Genomic DNA, 21,160 nt, shown 5'->3' with positions numbered 1-21,160 from the left:
GGACAGAAGCATCAGATTCCTGGATGTAGAAGATGGCAGGATTTGTCATGTTAACTAAATGCAATTCCTTCTAACTGCTGATGCTTTGCACAAAAAGAAGCCAGCTATTGTGGCTTGAACACATCCATCACATGGCCCACAAGGGTTTGCTGAAGTGAAAATAGCTGAAAATGATTCAGAGATTAACAAAATATAAGCTACAAATTACAGCAACTGTCTTTGAGACAGTTGACTCAGTAAAGTGTTGAACAACATCCCATGTGGTAGCTTTGAATCACCAACTGCTTATTTTGCTAATAAGGCTATCTTTGATAGGGACAAAATAGCTTCCTGAACGACATATTAACTATGCCTTATGTGCTGGAGCTCCGGCTTTGCCTTAGGGGGTCCTGCGCTTCTAGGCGGTTAGGGCTTGCCTCAGAGGTTTGCTGTGACCTTCAGTGTAGCCTCTCTCCCCTCCTAGAGGCAAGGGTTACAGCTTACTGCTCCAACTTCATCAATGGCCAGTCAATGCGTTTGGTGTAAGAACCCCAGGGGTGAAAGTAAAATGGAGCACTTACTGGTACGGGGCCAGCTCTCCCCCGACCCTGGAAGGGGCGGGGCATCAGGCGGAAGGGGCGGGGCTGGGGTCAGTGTTCCCCAGCCAGCCCATCTGCGCTGCCTGGCCCGCGCCACCCGGGGCTCCAGTGGCGATTTAAACAACCCGGGGCTCCGGCCACCGCTGCCGTGGCTTTAAGTCACTGCCCCTTTTGTGTCTCCCCCATTGGCAGCCCTGCACTTTAAAGTCAGCGGTACGGGCTGGTACTGGTGGCTACTTTTTACCAGTACACCGTACCGGTCCATACCGCCTTACTTTCACTCCTAAAGAACCCTTTTTAGTCCCTGTCTTCCTACTCAGGGAGTGTTTCTGTAAAGGTGTGGGAGGGTAGGGGGAACCCGGGCCCGCCCTCTTCTCTGGGTTCCAGCCCACGGACCCTAATGGCACCGGCAACAGGTACCTGTTTCCTATACTACCGGAGCTATAGCCCATCCCTGGACTACTTCCCCAAATGGCCCCTCCTAGCACCCTCCTTGGTACCTGACCATACTTGTTCTTCTGGGTCTTTTACTGCACATCTTCTTTCTCCCAGTCTTCCCACAACACATCGTCTTACTCCCAGCTTCTACCAGCCGGTCTCTCTGAAGGAGCTTCCTTTTAAACTAGTCCCAGCCGGTTATAAATGGGCTTCAGGTGATCTGATTAGCCTGTTTCCCTAATCAGTTCTTATTTGGTTCCAGGTGTCTTATGGAGTCTGCCTGACTTAATTGCTTCTAGCACCTTCCTGACTGCTCTGGCTCCTGCCCTCGTCACTCAGGAAAGAGAAAACTATTCATCCAGTGTCCAGTGTGTTTTCCTTCTACCAGACTTCTGCACCCAACCGGTCTGGGTCTGTCACACTTACTTATTATCACCTTATTAACTAGTCCGAAGCAACCATCTTATCTGGATCCGTTTTATCAGGTCTTAAATAAGGGGATCTAGCTTAGGCTTTTTCTACACTATGTACCTTTTACCGAGAGCTCTCCTGCCAACAAAGTGCTGTTCACACCAGCGCTTTTCATCGACAAAACGTTTGTCGTTCGGGGTGTGTGGTTTTTTAACACCTCTGAACAACAAAAGTTTTGTCGTTCAGTTGCCAGTGTAGACAAAGCCTTATAGCCACTAGACTGCAAGTCACTATCCATTCTATTCCAGAAAATTCATATCATCTGATTGCTATTTGGTGGCTTACGTGAAATTATTTTGGTGGTCTGAGTCCTTTTCCCAATGGATAGGTGTGCATAGTACTCCATGATTAACATTAATTGACACACTTTTAGGAAGATTCAGCAGAAAGGCCAAGGATTGAATGAGCTAGGGAAACCAAACATTAACAGTAATCATCATCATTTAATTGCACTCTTAGAGGTGATCCCTACAGAAAACTGTAGAAGCTGTGCTGGGAGCTTGATCAAAATGTATCTGTCATGGGGCTTTAAAAATAACTCCAGGACTGTCAGTCTGGCTCCTAAAATCACTTTCAATACTTTTTAAAAAAAGTCTTAGGTATATAGCTATTTTGGAACAAATATTTCATTAAATGTAAATGTAAAACAACACTGATGCTATTATGCTGCCATTATATAAATCGATGGTACACCTCACCTGGAATACTGTGTTCAGTACTCTATCTAGAACTCAGCAAAGTATAAATAGAGGGGTTTCAGAGAAAAGTGATGAGAATGATTACAAAGATGGATAAACTTCCATATAAAGAGAGATTGAAAAGACTGGGACTGTGTGACATTCCCCCCTGGTGTTATCAGGACCGGTGATCTGCTAGGTCACTCCAATCCTTGACTCTGGGAGCCAGCCTTACCCTGCTCTGCTGTAAGAACCCCCACTCCTGGGCTGTTCACGCACAGCCTCTGGCATGTAAGCTGCTCCTTGGATTGTGCAACCGAATGACACTAGCCAATATCTCCGGTCCCAGGCACAACCCTAGGAACCTCCGTCCTGCAGTGTCCAGTTATGCCGGCTGGATGCTGCAAGCTTATATGAGTTCATCAATTTAACAAAGAAATTGATATGTACCAGGCTTGTTATCCAAAGGGGAGTCTCTGACACACTTCAAACCAAATGCACTGCTTCAGGTAGAATAAACAAACAGATTTATTAACTATAAAGATAGATTTTAAGTGATTAGAAGTCAAAGCACAAGAAGTCAGATTTGGTCAAATTAAATAAAAGCAAAACACATTCTAAGCTGAGCTTAACACTTTCAGTGCCTTTACAAACTTAGATGCTTCTGACCACAGGCTGGCTGGTTGCTCTTCAGCCAGGGCTCTCCCCTTTGATCAGCGCTTCAGTCACTTGGTGTGGTGGTGTCTGTAGATGTAGGCAGAAGAGAGAGAAAGAGCATGGCAAACATGTCTCCCTTTTATCATGCCCTTTTTTTCCTCTTGGCTTTGCCCCCACCTCTTCAGAGTCAGGTGAGCATTACCTCATCGCAGTCCCAAACAGACCAAAGGGGGAGGGGTGACTCATAAGAACATAAGAAAGGCCGTACTGGGTCAGACCAAAGGTCCATCTAGCCCAGTATCCTGTCTACCGACAGTGGCCAATGCCAGGTGCCCCAGAGGGAGTGCACCTAACAGGCAATGATCAAGTGATCTCTCTCCTGCCACCCATCTCCATCCTCTGACAGACAGAGGCTAGGGACACCATTCCTTACCCGTCCTGGCTAATAGCCATTAATGGACTTCACCACCACGAATTTATCCAGTTCTCTTTTAAACTCTGTTATAGTCCTAGCCTTCACAACCTTCTCAGGTAAGGAGTTCAACAAGTTGACTGTGCGCTGCGTGAAGAAGAACTTCCTTTTATTTGTTTTAAACCTGCTGCCTATTAATTTCATTTGATGACCCCTAGTTCTTGTATTATGGGAATAAGTAAATAACTTTTCCTTATCCACTTTCTCCACATCACTCATGATTTTATATACCTCTATCATATCCCCCCCGTAGTCTCCTCTTTTCCAAGCTGAAGAGTCCTAGCCTCTTTAATCTCTCCTCATATGGGACCCGTTCCAAACCCTTAATCATTTTAGTTGCCCTTTTCTGAACCTTTTCTAGTGCCAGTATATCTTTTTTGAGATGAGGAGACCACATCTGTACGCAGTATTCGAGATGAGGGCGTACCATTGATTTATATAAGGGCAATAATATATTCTCAGTCTTATTCTCTATCCCCTTTTTAATGATTCCTTAACATCCTGTTTGCTTTTTTTGACCGCCTCTGCACACAGCGTGGACATTTTCAGAGAACTATCCACGATGACTCCAAGATCTTTTTCTTGACTTGTTGCAGCTAAATTAGCCCCCATCATATTGTATGTGTAGTTGGGGTTATTTTTTCCAGTGTGCATTACTTTACATTTATCCACATTAAATTTCATTTGCCATTTTGTTGCCCAATCACTTAGTTTTGTGAGATCTTTTTGAAGTTCTTCACAGTCTGCTTTGGACTTAACTATCTTTAGCAGTTTAGTATCATCTGCAAACTTTGCCACCTCACTGTTTACCCCTTTCTCCAGATCATTTATGAATAAGTTGAATAGGATCGGTCCGAGGACTGACCCTTGGGGAACACCACTAGTTACCCCTCTCCATTCTGAGAATTTACCATTTATTCCTACCCTTTGTTCCCTCTCTTTTAACCAGTTCTCAATCCATGAAAGGACCTTCCCTTTTATCCCATGGCAGCTTAATTTACATAAGAGCCTTTGGTGAGGGACCTTGTCAAAGGCGTTCTGGAAATCTAAGTACACTATGTCCACTGGATCCCCCTGTCCACATGTTTGTTGACCCCTTCAAAGAATTCTAATAGATTAGTAAGACATGATTTCCCTTTACAGAAACCATGTTGACTATTGCTCAACAGTTTATATTTTTCTATGTGTCGGACAATTTTATTCTTAACTATTATTTCGACTAATTTGCCCGGTACAGACGTTAGACTTATCAGTCTGTAATTGCCGGGATCACCCTTTTCAAATATTGGCGTTACATTAGCTAACTTCCAGTCATTGGGTACGGAAGCCGATTTAAAGGACAGGTTACAAACTTTAGTTAACAGTTCCACAACTTCACATTTGAGTTCTTTCAGAACTCTTGGGTGAATGCCATCTGGTCCTGGTGACTTGTTAATGTTAAGTTTATCAATTAATTCCAAAACCTCCTCTCGTGACACTTCAATCCGTGACAGTTCCTCAGATTTGTCACCTACAAAAGCCAGCTCAGGTTTGGGAATCTCCCTAACATCCTCAGCCGTGAAGACTGAAGCAAAGAATCCATTTAGTTTCTCCGCAATGACTTTATCGTCTTTAAGCGCTCCTTTTGTATCTCGATCATTCAGGGTCCCCACTGGTTGTTTAGCAGGCTTCCTGCTTCTGATGTACTTAAAAAACATTTTGTTATTACCTTTGGAGTTTTTGGCTAGCTGTTCTTCAAACTCCTCTTTGGCTTTTCTTATTACATTCTTGCACTTAATTTGGCAGCATTTATGCTCCTTTCTATTTGTCTCACTAGGATTTGACTTCCGCTTTTTAAAGGAAGTCTTTTTATCTCTCACTGCTTCTTTTACATGGTTGTTAAGCCATAGTGGCTCTCTTTTAGTTCTTTTACTGTGTTTCTTAATTTGGGGTATACCTTGAAGTTGGGCCTCTATTATGGTGTCTTTAAAAAGCGCCCATGCAGCTTGCAGGGATTTCACTTTAGTCACTGTACCTTTTAACTTCTGTTTAACTAACCCCCTCATTTTTGCATAGTTCCCCCTTTTGAAATTAAATGCCACAGTGTTGGGCTGTTGAGATGGTCTTCCCACCACAGGGATGTTGAACGCTATTGTATTATGGTCACTATTTCCAAGCGGTCCTGCTATAGTTACCTCTTGGACCAGCTCCTGCACTCCATTCAGGACTAAATCTAGAGTTGCCTCTCCCCTTGTGGGTTCCCGTACCAGCTGCTCCATGAAGCAGTCATTTAAAGTATCGAGAAATTTTATCTCTGCATTTCGTCCTGAAGTGAAATGTTCCCAGTCAATATGGGGATAATTGAAATCCCCCATTATTATTGAGTTCTTAATTTTGATAGCCTCTCTAATTTCCCTTAGCATTTCATCACTCGAGAGTCCAACAGATCCTTTGTTGTTGCCTAGGCCAGTGTCCTTTGTTCCTGTGAGGCTGGGCTGGGTTTGTCCCATACATGCCCTGATGAGGTGTGAACTGCCCCTTTGCTCTTAGAGAGTTTTTTCCTGGGCTTGCTTTAAGCCATGAGAATACATTTACAGCCTCATAATTATAAACATGAAATTATAACCTATAACATTACTATAACATTACCGTAACAACAATTACTATAACAACAATGCTCAGTGCATCATGAGCCTTCCGAAGACACCCAACATGACAAATTTTGCATTGGATACCACACAATCATTTTATAAGGATGACATGTGGGCGTAGAATGTTCCCACGAGGTACAGAACATCACAGACTGTTTAGAGAGGAAATGAAAAAGGAAGGACATGACAAAGTCATACAAAATAATGAATGGTATAGAGAAAGTAGATAGGGTGAATAGGCATGCCCATTTTCATAATGCAAGTTCAAGGGAACATTCAATGAAACTGAAAGGCAACAACAGGATAAAGAGGATAAAAGGATATACTTTTATACATGATGCACAATTAGCTTTTGGAACTCAGAGCCACAAGATATGGGAGGCTAAGAGCTTAGTAGGTTTCAAATAATCAATTGACATTTATATAGTTAATAAGAACATCCAGAATGATAAAACAAGAGTTTTGGAAGAAATGTAAGTCCCCATGCAACAAGGCATATGCCAATCTCCAGCTGATGGGGAAGAAACTCCTTATGGCCAGGCTATTCCATTGCTGCCTATTGGAAGGTTTCTTGTACCTTCAAACTTCTGGTACTGGCTATTGTCAAGGAATCAAGCTACTGGACTAAATGCACACTGCTCTGAGCAGGTATGGTGATTGCTATATTCCTATGTTCCTGAAACGTGCACATTTCCTACATTCAATCAAACCAAAGCTCCTCAACCTTTGATTCTGTCATTCCTCTCCTCCTGCAAGGCACAAAGAAAATAGTCATGCTTCCCATGATTGTAAAGTCCAATATTAAATATCTGTGTTAATAAACAAGTAGACATCTTTACAGCAATTTGTAACAGTGAGGATAAGTAACCATTGGAACAAACTACCAAAAGAAGTGGTAGATTTTATCTCTCTTGATATCTTCAGATTAAGACTGGATGCCTTTTTGGAAGTTATGCTTTAGTTAAGCACAAATTATTAGACTCATCAAAAGAGTAAGTGGGTGATATTTAAAGGTCTGTGAGATACAGGAGAACAGATTAGATGACATAATGCCCCTCTGCCATGTACATTGGCCAAACCGGACAGTCTCTACGCAAAAGAATTAATGGACACAAATCTGACATCAGGAATCAATATACTCAAAAACCAGTGGGAGAACACTTTAACCTGTCTGGTCATTCAGTGACAGACCTGCGGGTGGCTATATTACAACAGAAAAACTTCAAAAACAGACTCCAACGAGAGACTGCTGAGCTAGAATTGATATGCAAACTAGACACAATCAACTCCGGTTTGAATAAGGACTGGGAATGGCTGAGCCCTTACAAACATTGAATCTATCTCCCCTTGTAAGTATTCTCACACTTCTTAACTGTCTGTACTGGGCTAGCTTGATTATCACTTCAAAAGTTTTTTTTCTCTTAATTAATTGGCCTCTCAGAGTTGGTAAGACAACTCCCACCTGTTTATGCTCTCTGTATGTGTGTATATATATCTCCTCAATATATGTTCCATTCTATATGCATCCGAAGAAGTGGGCAGTAGTCCACGAAAGCTTATGCTCTAATAAATTTGTTAGTCTCTAAGGTGCCACAAGTACTCCTGTTCTTCTTTTTGCGGATACAGACTAACACGGCTGCTACTCTGAAACCTGTCATAATGGCCTTGTGGCCTTAAACTCTAGGAATCTATAGTTGTGGGTTTTTAGGGGCATGCTAAAATGAGAACCAAAAAGGACACTCACCCAGAATATAAGGGAGAGCCACCAGCCCTCCCCCACCCCCTCTGTGAACTTTTTTATTGGGAAAGTAGGCACATAAGGACATAGTTCTTCTCAATAGACTGTGATTGGGGAAATATGTGGCCTTGCTTAGTCTTGGGTCCGGGATTACAGAGGAGGGCACTATGTCCATGTAACTAGAAAGAGAGATAGTGCATAGTTCAGTGGCCTTGGGATATACCCACATGTCAGTAAGGGTGAGGTGGCTTACTACAGATAGTGGGATTCATTTAGTGTCATTCACCTGTGTCCCTGGGGACTTGCAGACATTTCCCTTGTCTACAATGCCTTTACAAGTAATAGGATAGATATGATGACCCTGGGTATCTCATTCACTATCCTGGCCAGGAATCTGTGGGATAGATTTGGTCCCAGGAAGTGCTCAATGGGTCAAAGATCTTGCTCAAGTCCACAGCACAGCAAAAGTTGCAGATAAGCAGCAAAAGGGAAAGTATGTGGCAACTTCATGAGGTTGTGGTAACCTTGGGCCAGATCCTTATCTGTTGTGAATAGGTGTATTTTCTTTGAAGACCCTGGAACTATGCTGATTTACATCAGTTGAATATCTGACCCGTGGTTGCTCATTGTTTTTTTATTTGCTTGAGTCCTGCAGTGGCTCTTTAAGCAGAAGGTAATGCAGATCTGGCAGGGGCAAGCTGGAGTTAACACAGAATGGCAGTTATGAGGTTGCTGATTCTGTGTGAACTGCAAACATCTGAGTGTTGAGTGTCACTTTCACACCTAGCAGCTGCCCTTGCCTGTTCCCTGTAGTCATCCAGTTCTGTCAGCTTGATAAGGTCCTGAAACTGCATTTGCGCTGCTGTTACTTTTTGTCTTTGGTAATTTGATATTGACATATCAAAAATGCTTGCAAACTTCACTTAGTGGATTGAAATACATTAATCTACAGGCAAACTAGTTCCATACAACAGACAAAAATTCACATCTTTGCAACTTTCAGGCCAGGGCCTCATTCTCCCATATGCAGTAATAACCTGCACTGGGGATCTAAACTTGGAGAGTTGAAATTTGTGGAGTTCTATGGGAGTTCTCCCGTGGGGCAGTGGGGAAAGGAGTTTTCTTCGTTCATGGTGTAGTAACTAGGCTATGTCTACACAGCGCAGCTTACAATGGTGTGGCTGTGCCGCTGCAGCTGCACCATTGTAAGTGCGCTGTGTGGCCGCTTTTTGTCGCTGGGAGAGAGCTCTCCTGGCAACAAAATAAAACCACTTCCAATGAGGGGCAGTAGTTTTGCTGCCAGGAGCGCGGCTCCCACCGACAAAGCGCTGTCCACACCGGCGCTTTTCGTTGTTAAAACATTTTTTGTTCAGGGGGGTGTTTTTTCACACCCCCGAGCGACAAACGTTTTAGTGATGAAAGTGCCAGTGTAGACATAGCCTTAATCTGTGTTAGCCCTGGAGTTCGGGAGGGAGGAGAATCTGATATCGTTTGGCTGCTCCCCCAACCTAGCCTGCCCCATTAGAATCTAGGTACCTGTGTTGAAGGGAAGGAAGGAGTATGTCACAGAGGTAGCATTCCCCATTTCCTTCATTATGTCAGCTGTGAGTATGTCTACACTGCAATTGAAGGTATCATTGCAGCTCAGGTACACATCCATTCCTAGCTTTAATCTAGCTAGCATGGGGACAGCAGTGAAACCACGGGGGCACAGGTTTCAGCGCAGACTAGGAATGTAAGTATGTGTCAAGGAAACCAGGCAGGCTTATACAACCCATGCTGAAGCCTGTGCCATAGCAGCTTTACTGCTATTTTTAGCTGTGCCAGCTAGATTAAAGTTCGTGTGGGTATGTCTACCTGAACTGCAATCACACCTCTGCTTGCAATGTAGACAGATCCTGTGATTCACTGTGCATAAAGAAGTTATGGGGAGCAAGATGGCCTTAATTATTTCTATCTTCAAAGCTTGGTTGAGTCTGAAAGCTAATAAGTGATTAACAGTGGGCAGTTACTAATCTCTCTTGCTCCCTATCTTTTTCATTAGCTCACTGTTTCCTGGCCACCCTATTCATTATTATTTAAAAGCTAGTGGGAGTTTGGCTGAGTAAGGAGTGAGTAAAATCTGAGTAAGGGGGGGGGGGGGGGGGCTCAGGATTTAGAATATTTCCATTTCATAATAGTACCTACCACTCTTATACTGCATTTCAAAGAAGAGACAAGGTTACCAAACCAGACCTCTCTGGAAGCAACAGCACCTGATATAGAAGAGTTTATATCTGTTTTTTTCTTGTCCTTTCTCTCCTCACAGGCTGATGGCCTATGATTAGGGCCCTACCAAATTCATAGCCATGAAAAACGCGTCACGGACCGTGAAATCTGTACAGTATAAGGTAAAACACACAAAAGACCAGATTTCACTGAGGGAGACCAGCGTTTCTCAAACTGGGGGTCCTGACCCAAAAGGGAGTTGCAGGGGGGGTAACAAGATTATTTTTGGGGGTGTCACAGTATTGCCACCCTTACTTCTGTGCTCCCTTCAGAGCTGGGTGGCCGGAGAGTGGAGGCTGTTGGTCATGTGCCCAGCTCTGAAGGCAGAGCCCCATGACCAGCAGCACAGAAGTAAGCGAAGCAATACCGTACCATGCCACCCTTATATCTGTGCTGCTGCCTTCAGAATTGGGCGGCCGGAGAGTGGCGGCTGCTGAATGAGGAACCAGATGTGCAGGTAGCAGCGCAGACGTAAGGATGGCAATACCATACCATGCCATCGTTACTTCTATGCTGCTGCTGGTGGCGGCTCTGCCTTCAGAGCTGGGCTCCCAGCCAGCAACCCCTATTCTCCAGCTTCCCAGCTCTGAAGGCAGAGCCATCACCAGCCCCAGTGCAGAAGTAAGGGTAGAAGTACTGCAACCCCCCCTCCCCACACACACACACAATAATGTTGCAACCCCCCCTCCCAACTCCTTTTTGGCTCAGAATCCCTATAATTACAACACCGTGAAAATTTCAGATTTAAATAGCTGAAATCACGAAATTTACGATTTTTAAAATCCTATGACCATGAAATTGACCAAAATGGACTGTGAATTTGGTAGGGCTCTAGCTATGATCATTTCTTACACATACCCATAGCTGATTTTTACTCTTGACTCACAGTTCACTTGAGGCTTTAGGTCTTAGTGACTGACTCCCTGTAAATTCCAAGTGAAGGAGCTTGCTTGGCAAGGTCTGTTCATCATGGTACATAATAGAAAAATACAGCTTTCAATGTAGGCTGCTCAAAAGTTTCTCAGGAATTCAGATCATGTTAAAATAACTGTATTGATTCACTAACTAAACTAAAAATCTTTATATCATCCAGTAAAATGCTCACAGTTTTCCACAGAGCAGTTCCAAGGTTGTGCATGAAGGTGAATGGCTTTGGTTCTAAGCACTTCTTCATTTTAAGAAATTCAAAGAACAGACACCGCACTTTGTTCTTTGACTTTCTTAAACCTATACCACACTTCAGATCCTTCCATGAGCTTTCGTCTTTCAGTTCTAAAACACAAAAACTTCAGAGTTTATAAAAAAGATAGAGAAGCAGAAATGTCCTGGGACACATGGTACCATTTAGAGATTTTATCACCCACCATTCCTGCAAGGTGTCCTCAACACCCCTTGTAGGTTTTGGGAATTGAGAGCACTCAGGCCCAGCTCCCATGGGAGTTAGGTGCCTAAATACCGCACCGGATCTGGGCCTCAGCTGCTCTCATGGGTACCTAACACTTCACAGGAATGTTATTTGAACAGCAACTGCACAAATATTTATACGATTAACTTACTGAGAATCAGTATAAACTGATTAACCTATGTTTTTCAATACAAACACAATATTTGGAAGCTAGTGTTTGGCTAGAATATCACTTTCCAGGTAATTATTCATTCTGCCATTCCGACTGATTCCCAAAGATCCATTCATATAAACTCACATACCATGAGAATGAGCATGGCACGAAAACTTTTAGATAAATTAGACAGATCAGAACACTATGTTTTATTAGTTTAAATATGTAATTTTATAACAGGGAGAAAGAGAAAAGGACAAGATATTTACAAAGTTATTTTTATTAATAAACTGTCAAACCAGTTTTGGAAAACATCCAAAATATGTTAAAGCTACCCAGGCAACTGGGTGAATTTCTCCCTAATGATTTAAATGGAGCTCAGGGCTTACGGTAAGTTTCACCCTATGTAAATAGATTCATATATTAACTCTTAGAAAGTTTGTACTATAAGCTAAGTTATCTAGGGTGAACTGAATAAAAGCCAATTTAGTAAATATATTTTTTTAAAATATAGAAATACAGATGCTTACTCTGGAAGAGGGCCAATGAATTTCAGATTCTGCCTCTTTATCCTCAGCATGATCCGATGAATATGCTTCTTCCACTGACGCTATATTTTTAATGGTGCAAGATGTTGAGCATTCTGTGGGACATAAGCCAGTTAAGCACAAGCTTAGCAAGTGGTTAGGCTCATTGGTACAAGTAAGGACATGATGTGAAATTCTGGCCCCATTTAAATCAATGGGAAGTTTTGGCATTGACTTCAATGGGGCCTAGATTTCACCCCTGGATTATATAATAGTATTTTATGAGATTTGTTATGCAAGTTATGGACCACTTTTCATGTCACTAAAGTATATATGTCACCACGTGGGGAATCAGAAATTTGATAACAGAGGGCTCTTCATCTAGCAGACAAACGTATAACAAAATCCAATGGCTAAAAGTTGAAGCTGGAGAGGTTTAGACTTGAAATAAGACAGAAAATGTTAACATTGAGGATAATTAATCTTGGAAAAACTTACTCAGGGTTATGGTGGGTTCTTCATCACTGGAAATTTTTCAATCAAGACTGGATGTTTTTCTAGAAGATATGCTATAATTCAAACAGCAATTAATTCAGGGAAGTCCTATGGCTTGCTTTATGTACGAAGTCAGACTAGACTATCACTAAAGGCCTTTCTGGCTTTATAATCTATGAATCATACTGGATTGAACACCAGACCAGTTTCTCAAGTAATGTTGAGTTTCTTCATTCCATGGACTGCATTATTAATTATTATTTAACATTTATATTGCAGTAGTGCCTACAGGCCAACCAGATGAGGGCTCCATTGTGCTAGATACTGTACAAATAAACAGTAAATAACAATCATTATCCCAAATATTTTAGTTTTTGATATTTATTTAGAATCTATTTTTGGAGTTCTAACTGACTATAATTCCATACTCAGTACCCGTAAATCTACGGTGGTGCATGATTAACATTTAGGAGGAGGGAGTGGTATTACATTTTTTAATTACTGAGCCATATTTTTCCATTTTGGTTGCTGACCCTTTCCTCTTAAAAAGATGTAGCAGTTGGACATAATTAAAATAATTTAGACCCAGAGGGCTGAATTATTTTTGTAATGCTCCAGTTATTTCAATGTGTTAATATGAGAGAGAACATTGAAAAACAAGAACCATAACTGGATGGATGCTGACATAAAAATGTTTGAAGTTTATATTTAATAGCTTATACAGAAAGACTTTTCTATCATGGCAATTTGAAAGTTAATTTATCTTCATTTCTTTTTATAAGCAGCTAAGTCAGTTATATCAAAATAAATATCATTGAAACCCAGCTGTCAAGCTGTTGCATCATATTAGAAGGCACAAACATCAAGGAAGCGAACAGTTCATTTACCTGGATAGCACCAAACTTGCCAATGGAGACCTCAAAAAAGAAGTAACATCAAGGATAGGAAATGCATCCACAGCATTCACTAAACTCAACAATGTATGGAAATCAAAGGTATACAGCACCAAAATAAAACAGAATTTTCAACTCAAACATAATCTCAATGCTAACTTACGGCTGCAAGAGTGGGAGATCTATTAAAATATTAGATAGAAAACGAATTGCCTTTGAAACTAAGTGCCTAGAAAGATTCTAAGCATTGAGACTGTATTACCAGTGAAGAGATCTGAGAACTTACCAGCCAGCAGCTTGTCTTCACTAGAATTAGAAGGAAGTGCTGCATGTATTTGAGGCATGTACTCTGGACGCCAACACAGAGACTCCCACATGAAGCTGTCAACTGGAAACGAACTGGTGTGAGGAAACGAGAGTGCCCAAGAAGAACCCTTGGCAGGGAGGGCAGAACAGTCAATATTAACACCATAGAGCAGATGGAAGTGGCAGCTAACTACAGAGAGGGATGGAAGAGACTGGTTTCTGCCCTATGCACCAATATTGGTGCACGAAAGACGTCGGTGCTGGAACTACAGGTGCTGGGGGTGCTTCCACACCCTCTGGCTTGAAGTGGTTTCCATTATATACAGGGTTTACAGTTTAGTTCAATGGATCTCAGCACCCCCATTATACAAATTGTTCCAGCACCCCTGAAGAAAGGTATAATGATAAAATAAAAATCAAATAATCATTAAGAAAGTGAATCATTCAGTTATTTCCTTTTTTCTGTGTAACTGTACACTCTTAATATACCAGCTTGAGCCAAATTCAGAGGTAAATCAAAATTTGTCTAAGTAAACCTAGTGGGAGTTTTGAGCGTATCTTCTTTTGGCACGTGGATTACACTAGTTTGGACTCTATCTACATTTAGTTAGACTCACTTACACTTGCTTGCTTCAGCCCTTCTCCCTTTTGAGCCCTCCCCCCGGAAGGCTCTGCAGGCACAGAATGCCCTTTGTTCAAAAAGTGCAGTGGTGAGAGAATGTTTTGCATTTTACATTTACCTACTGGTAATTATTTCACATTTCTCTGCTGCTATTTGGTTAAGATCTTCCAGTGCAAGGACTGGATTGGAACATTTTGGTTAGTATTAAAACTCTATGGCCCACTCCCATAGTGCTTATTTAGGGACCGCTTCGGATCTCATTTACAATAGACTAACACCAAGGAAGGGACTCTAACTTTACAGGGTATAAATGGCCCTTCAGTTTTACTGGCACTAAAATCAATGAATGGGACTCAGTTTACTCTTTTAGTTCACGAAAGTCTTTCTCAACATTAATTTTTTTATTCTTGTTTTGCACCCTCTTTGATTTCTAGTTTATTCATTTACTTTTCCTTGTGAAATTTTTCATTTTGTATATTCCAATCTGCACATATAGACAAACTGTTTCCAGGTAATTTATTGTACAAATAATGTCATGTAAAACTAAATGACCACCTATTTATAGCACAGATAACATACCTTGGATGACTGTATTAATCTAGAGTACACACGTACTACAAGTGATGCAGAAAATATTTATATCCATCTGCATGCTTAACTCGTATTTCTGAAATGAATATCCTTCCAGTGGTAAGTCCAACTGCTGTATAACTAACAAAAAAACTCATGTATTGAAATGCTTAGGCACAAATGTGTGAGTTAAGAGCATTATAATAGCCTTAACTAAGCTTTCTTGAGCTTTGTGGCGTTGAGCCTTATCTTGAAGATAACTTTAGTATAGATTTATTGCATTTATTATTTCTAACGTAATCAAAGGTAACACTTATTCCTAGTTTGAGTAAATTTAACATTTCCTAGCTCTGATGGCTTTTAGACACATTTCTGACATTATTTCTTCTGTTGCACTGGAACTTTTTGTTATTTGTTTTGTTGCTAATTTTCTTGTTTATAAATGGGCAAGCCTCACCCAGGAGGCTAACTAGTTGTAGGTAACAAATAATTACCCCCATTAATTCAACATATTTCCTTCCAAGCTATCAAAATATTGCAATATTCTAGAGTAATGCCCCCATGGTCCTCCACTTCTCATTTTCACTGGTGTAAATACGGAATAACTCTGCTGAAGTCAGTGGAGTTGCATGGATGTAAAATTGAGGTATACTTTTTATAAGTAGGGCTTCCCAAAGCATCTGCAGTCCCTGCAATTCAATTCCTAAGGTTCCCTCATGGATTCCATGGGGTTCACAACTACATGGCGGTGCACGTAGAGTGACGTTGTTAAGTACCATTTTGCTGGGTTTTTCTAGATTAGGAAGCTTTGTCATATTGGAACCCTTTCCAATAGCTCAGCGTCTTTGTGAGTGAGATAGCAAGAAGTTCCCCAAGGCCTGTAGTATTGATGATTGTATGGGACCCACATGACCTTGCTCACTAGCTCTGTTTATAAGGCAAGCAACAAATTTAGAGGCTGCGTGTGACCTACACAGCAAAAATCCTCAGCATGACCACATCTTCTGCATCTTTCTTTACATGCTTAGCTGCTCTTCTTGATAGAGAACCTGAGGTTGGCCTTAGCCAATACTGGTCCTCTGGGATTCATTGTCCATTATACCTGCCCAGGATCAGGTTTATGATTGAGACTAAGGGTTTATCTATACTGGATAGTTTTGCTGCTTTAGCAAGACCAGAATAGTTAAAGCAGCAAAACCTGCCTTGTGTGGATATACAGCTTATTGTGGTTCAGGAAGAATAAGCTACACTGGTATAAGGCACCTTGTCCTTTATACCAGTATAACTGGATCAACACTAGATGGCTTTTGCATGTAGTGTTATAATTATATCTGTAAAAACCCACCCCCTCAACCAACATAGTTATTGCTATAATTTTTGGAGTGCAGAGCAGCCCTAGGGATTTCTGCAGCTCTTAAGGCTGAGCCAGCAATCGGAGAAGACTTTCAGTGCTGATTCCGATGACCAGACCTCCCCAATATTAGGGGTTTTGTTTTATACAGGCAACTGTTCCCCCCTCCCCCCAATGTCCTGATTTTTCCCACTTGCTACTTGGTCACCCCAGTGCTGATGCCACAAGCACAGCTGTCAGAAGAGGGGAGGATCAGAGAGAAAAGTCCCCTGCAGGGAGGCCCCAAGTTTTGAGCCATGGCGCTGCCCGGGTACACTGCATGTCTCATGATGCCCTCGGCCTCTTTTTTCAGTCTCAGAGGTGGGGCGGCGGGAAGCAACCGCCCTGTCATGCCCAGCAGCTTGGCCTCCTCCAGGGCTGTGGGCACCCGGTGGCGGGCGAGGGGCGGGTAAGCGGGGCGCCCCCGGAGGATGGGCGCACGGGGTCCGCCCGGGGGAGGAGGGTGCTGCCTGGCAGGGCGGGCTCTAGGACCCGGTGGGCTCCTGCGGCGGTTTCCCGGGGAGTCGGCTGCCGATGTACGTGGTGCCGCGCGGCTGACTCGGCTCCATTAGTAGCGGCCTGGCGGGGAGCCGCGCGCCTGGCCCGGAAGGATGCGGGCGGAGGGGGGCCCGCGCGAGGAGGGCCTGGAGCGGTTCACCAGCCCGGGCAAGGGCCGGGGGCTGCGGGCCCGGCAGCGCTTCGCCCCGGGGGAGCTGCTCTTCAGCTGCCCGGCCTACACCTGCGTGCTGACCGTCAGCGAGCGGGGCAACCACTGCGAGTGCTGCTTCGCCAGGTACCGACCGGCCCGGCTCGGCGCCGGACAGCGGCTCCCCGCGGGTCCTAGCACCGCCCGCCTGCTGTGGGGCCGCGGCAGTGCCCGGCCGAGCGGGGGCTGGGCACGCCTGGGCCCGAGAGGGGGTTGGTGGGGAGCGGGGCTATCTCCAGGATGGGTTGGGCTTGGGGAGGGAGGTTAGAAGTGAAGGGTGGATGGATCTTGTGAACAGACTGAGCCTGGGCGGGGCAGGGGAGGTGAGATCCCCAGAACACGTGGGTTTCTAGTGGTAAGAGAGGATGGGTGGAGTCCAGCTGTGGGGGGTGTTGGCCTACACTAGTGGTTTTCAACCTTTTTGTTTTTCTTCATTTGTGGCTCCCTAAAAATTTCAAATGGAGGTGCTGACTCCTAGTTTGTGGACCCCCCCCCCCCCCCCAGTCAGCAGACCCCAAGTTGAAAACCACTGTTCTATGGTAGTGACAATCTTTCACAGAGGCCTTTGATGTAGATGTTGAACCCCCAGGGGTCTGTGGACCACAGGTTGACAATTACTGCTTTAGATTAGGCCTCTGGGGGTGACTTGGTTTCAATCCTGTGCCTTGCCATAGGCTTCCTGTGTTACCACGAACAACTCACTTATTCTCTCTCTCTGCTTCCTTTTCCCATCTGTAAAATGGGAATAGTATTTTCCTATTTCACATGGATGAATTAGGGTTGCCAACCCTCCAGCATTGTCCTGGAGGCACTAGGAATTAAAGATTAATCTTTAATTACAGATAATGTCATATGATGAAACTTCACTGGAATTTATCCAACCAAATTTGGCAACCATATTTGGCATAAATATGTTAAAGGCTAAAGCACTCATATATTAGGGTAAAGGGGGGGCTCTATATCTTAGATAGCAGGGGCATCGGTGAATACTGCTGCATCCATGATTGGCATTGCCAAGGGCTTTTACATTGCTGAGACACTTTCCCCAGCCTTTCATTCTCTCAGATTTTCTCTCCCTCAAGTCTATACTCATCTGAAGATCCATTGACATCCAAGTTTGTCATTATTACACTGTAATTTGATCTTTATGTCCCGATTTTACTCCCTCCTTTTTATTAATTAATCGTGGAGGTGAGCACCACAGACCTATAAATACATTCATAAAATAATTCCAAATATGGGCTACAACTTCCTGTGGACTCCAGGATCCTCCTTTAAAAAGTTTTCCTTTTTACAGAATTGTTTCTTTCTTTGTATAAACTTTATATGGGTCTTTGAGTACAGCACTGTTACTAAACTTCTTCCTTAAAACTGTTTTTCTTTCAGTTCCATGTTCAATTCTGTGTAGGTTGTTCTATCGTGCTCATCACCATAGTATCTGAGCACCTTTCAGAAATGCATTAACTAAATGACTAACATCTGCTCTGTATGTTTGTTCCTTCAAGTGTCCCAAAAAAGTGTCCCATTTCCTCTTGAGAATATTCTCATACTCTGTGGCATGATTCTGAAAACTCTTAGGCTGAGGAATAACTACTCATGTGAATAATTGTATTGCATTCAGTGTGACTAAAGTTACATGCATGCCTAAGTCTTTACAGATCAGGGCCTGTACAGTAACTCCCCACTTAACTTCCTCTCGCTTAACATTGTTTCGATCTTATGTCCCTTCTCAATTACAGAAGATGCTCCATTTAAAGTTGTGCAGTGCTTCACTATAACGTCGTTTGGCTGCCTGCTTTGTCCACAGCTCGCACCCCCCCATCAGCTCCTCTGTGCCGCGCCCCCACCCCCCAGCCCTCCTGCCCGCAGGCAGACCCTGGGGATCAGTGCCTTCCCCCTCCTCCCCCCGCCTCCTGCCCACAGCAATCAGCTGGCTTGCGGCATTGGGGGGGGGGGAGCGAGGACTCAGCACACAGGTTCCCCCTCCCTCCCCTACCTCCTGAACTCTGCAAACCAGCTGATTGCTGTGGGCAGGAGGCAGGGGAGGGAGGGGGGCGCCTGTGCGCCAAGTCCTCCCTCCTCCCCCCTCCCTACTGCCCCCTGAACGTTGCAAGCCAGCTGATTGCCACGGGCAGGAGATTGAGGGGGGAGGAGTGAGGACGTGGCCCACTTCCCCCCCTCCCTCCCCTGCCTCCTGCCCGCGGCAATAAGCTGGCTTGTGGTGTTCAGGAGGCAGGGGAGGAGGGGGAGCCTGCGCGGCACATCCTCGCTCCTCCCCCTGCCTCTGAACGCTGCAAGCCAGCTGATTGCCATGGGCATGAGGCGGGAGAGGAGCGAGGATACGGTGTGCAGAGTAAAGGGAGGGGGGGAGAAGAGGCAGGTTAAGGGTGGGGGCTTGGGGGAAGGTGTGGCGTGGGCGGGCCGAGGGTTGAGCCCCCTGCCCCTGGTGCTTGCAGAGTAGGGGAAGCTGCCGCTGCTGCTGCGCAACGTGCTTCTCCTAGCCTAGAGCACCTTCAGCCTCCTTGCCTGCCTCATTGTCTCCAGTGCCAGTGGGCTGTGCCTGTGTAGGGTAAGGCGGGGGCCACCTCCCAACTATAGTACTGAACTGTACGACCAAAAAAAAAATTCCCTGGAACCTAACCCCTCCATTTACATTCGTTCTTATGGGGAAATTGGATTCGCTTAACATCATTTCACTTAGTCGCATTTTTCAGGAACTTTAGAATGTATCTAACCAAATGTTGCTCAAACAAACATTCACCAAACTTCACCTGTTCGGCAAGATGTAGTTAAACGTGTACTTTTCATGGGTCTTCTCTGTTCTCTGGCCGATGCCTTTCAATCTCCATGCTTCCTAAACCGTATTTGAAAGGACACCATTAAGTTGAAACTGTCGATTTCAGCAAAATTAACTAAAATACTTTTGGTGAAGTTGACCCAGATCCCGGCACATTTTTTTTTTTTAAATTTAGGCAGTTTGTTTGTTTTTAAATGTTTCCCTCCTCTATTGCTTTTGGGGGGGGGGAGCCTTTCCCACAGCCAAACACTCAAATAGGTGGAAACTGATTATACATGGGGGAAACAGTAAAACTGATCTGCAGAGTGCTATCAGATACACAAAGCTAATGAACTAAAATATATAGAGGAAATGCTAATGACTTTTAGATATAGTACTCTTAAAGGTTACTCAATAGTAGGCATACAGTTTTCAGATGGAAATTTTTTTATTGATGGTGGTGACCTTTAAACCTCAACAACTTTTTTTTGGGGGGAGGGGGGTAATGGAGGGAATACAGTGCACCTTGCAGCAGAATGAGGACTTCCCTATGGTATTTGCTGTGTTATGGATGTATACAAATGAAAAGGGACTGTGGAGGGTTGAGGGAAACTTTCATAATACATTGAGCGCAGAGCAGATGCTGTACTCAGCATTCAGACACTTGATAACAGGATACTGAACAAAATGTTTAAAATGTTGTGTGTTTAGATTTCAGAGGGCTTGTTGATTAATAAGAACATTTTCAACCACACAAAAACTATTAGATAGACAAGCAATAGAACTAAAACATTAGGACGCAAAAGATATACATCTCTACTCCAATATAACACGAATCTGGATATAACGCGGTAAAGCAGTGCTCCGGGTGGGTGGGGCTGCGCACTCCAGCGGATCAAAGCAAGTTCGATATAACGCAGTAAGATTTTTTGGCTCCTGAGGACAGTGTTATATCAGGGTAGAGGTGTATATCCAGGATTAAATCAATCAAGCAACCAATACTTAGAGAAGAAGGAAAAGCAATATATCAGTGTGTGGGATGTAATTACAAAGTAGCAGCATAGAATAACATGTTTCTGAAACTGTGGCTTGATTAGGATAGTAAAGTCTTTTACATAATAACAGCTATTAGGAAAACTTGCATTTGAAATGCTAAATAAATAAAACAAAAATAAATAGACTAGGTTCAAGCTGTAACCAGAATATTCTGGACAGAAGGTCATTTGATTAGGGAAATACTGTGTATTGTGCAAAACTATTTAAAAATAAGTGCATTCCTGTCGCCCAGAGCATATTCACTAAGTCATGAGTGTATGTCAAAGCTATGGGGTATAGCCTCCCTATTAAATTCACTATTAGAAGATAGATATAACTTCTGTTTTATGTT

At 43.4% G+C, this 21,160-nt stretch overlaps 1 protein-coding gene across 2 annotated transcripts in view; it reads left to right on the top strand.

Moving 5' to 3' along the window:
* The first annotated feature begins 15,002 nt into the window (after positions 1-15,002).
* SMYD2 (SET and MYND domain containing 2) overlaps positions 15,003-21,160 on the top strand; it is a 42,402-nt gene continuing 36,244 nt past the window's right edge. Inside the window, exon 1 of one of the 2 annotated variants that reach the window (XM_054024348.1) lies at positions 15,003-15,021. Coding sequence is in view for 1 of the 2 variants with exons in the window: in XM_054024347.1 (XP_053880322.1) it covers positions 16,903-17,084 (182 nt within the window). In the remaining variant the exon portion in view is untranslated. Of the gene's footprint in view, positions 15,022-16,813; positions 17,085-21,160 lie in introns of those variants that run through there. The other variant, XM_054024347.1, reaches the window with a different exon arrangement.

The sequence above is a fragment of the Malaclemys terrapin genome, chromosome 3 (genome assembly GCF_027887155.1).
Source record: "Malaclemys terrapin pileata isolate rMalTer1 chromosome 3, rMalTer1.hap1, whole genome shotgun sequence".
NCBI classification, from domain to species: Eukaryota; Metazoa; Chordata; order Testudines; family Emydidae; genus Malaclemys; species Malaclemys terrapin.
Note: the sequence above shows the minus strand (reverse complement) of the source record. Positions and strands in the feature narration are given on the sequence as shown.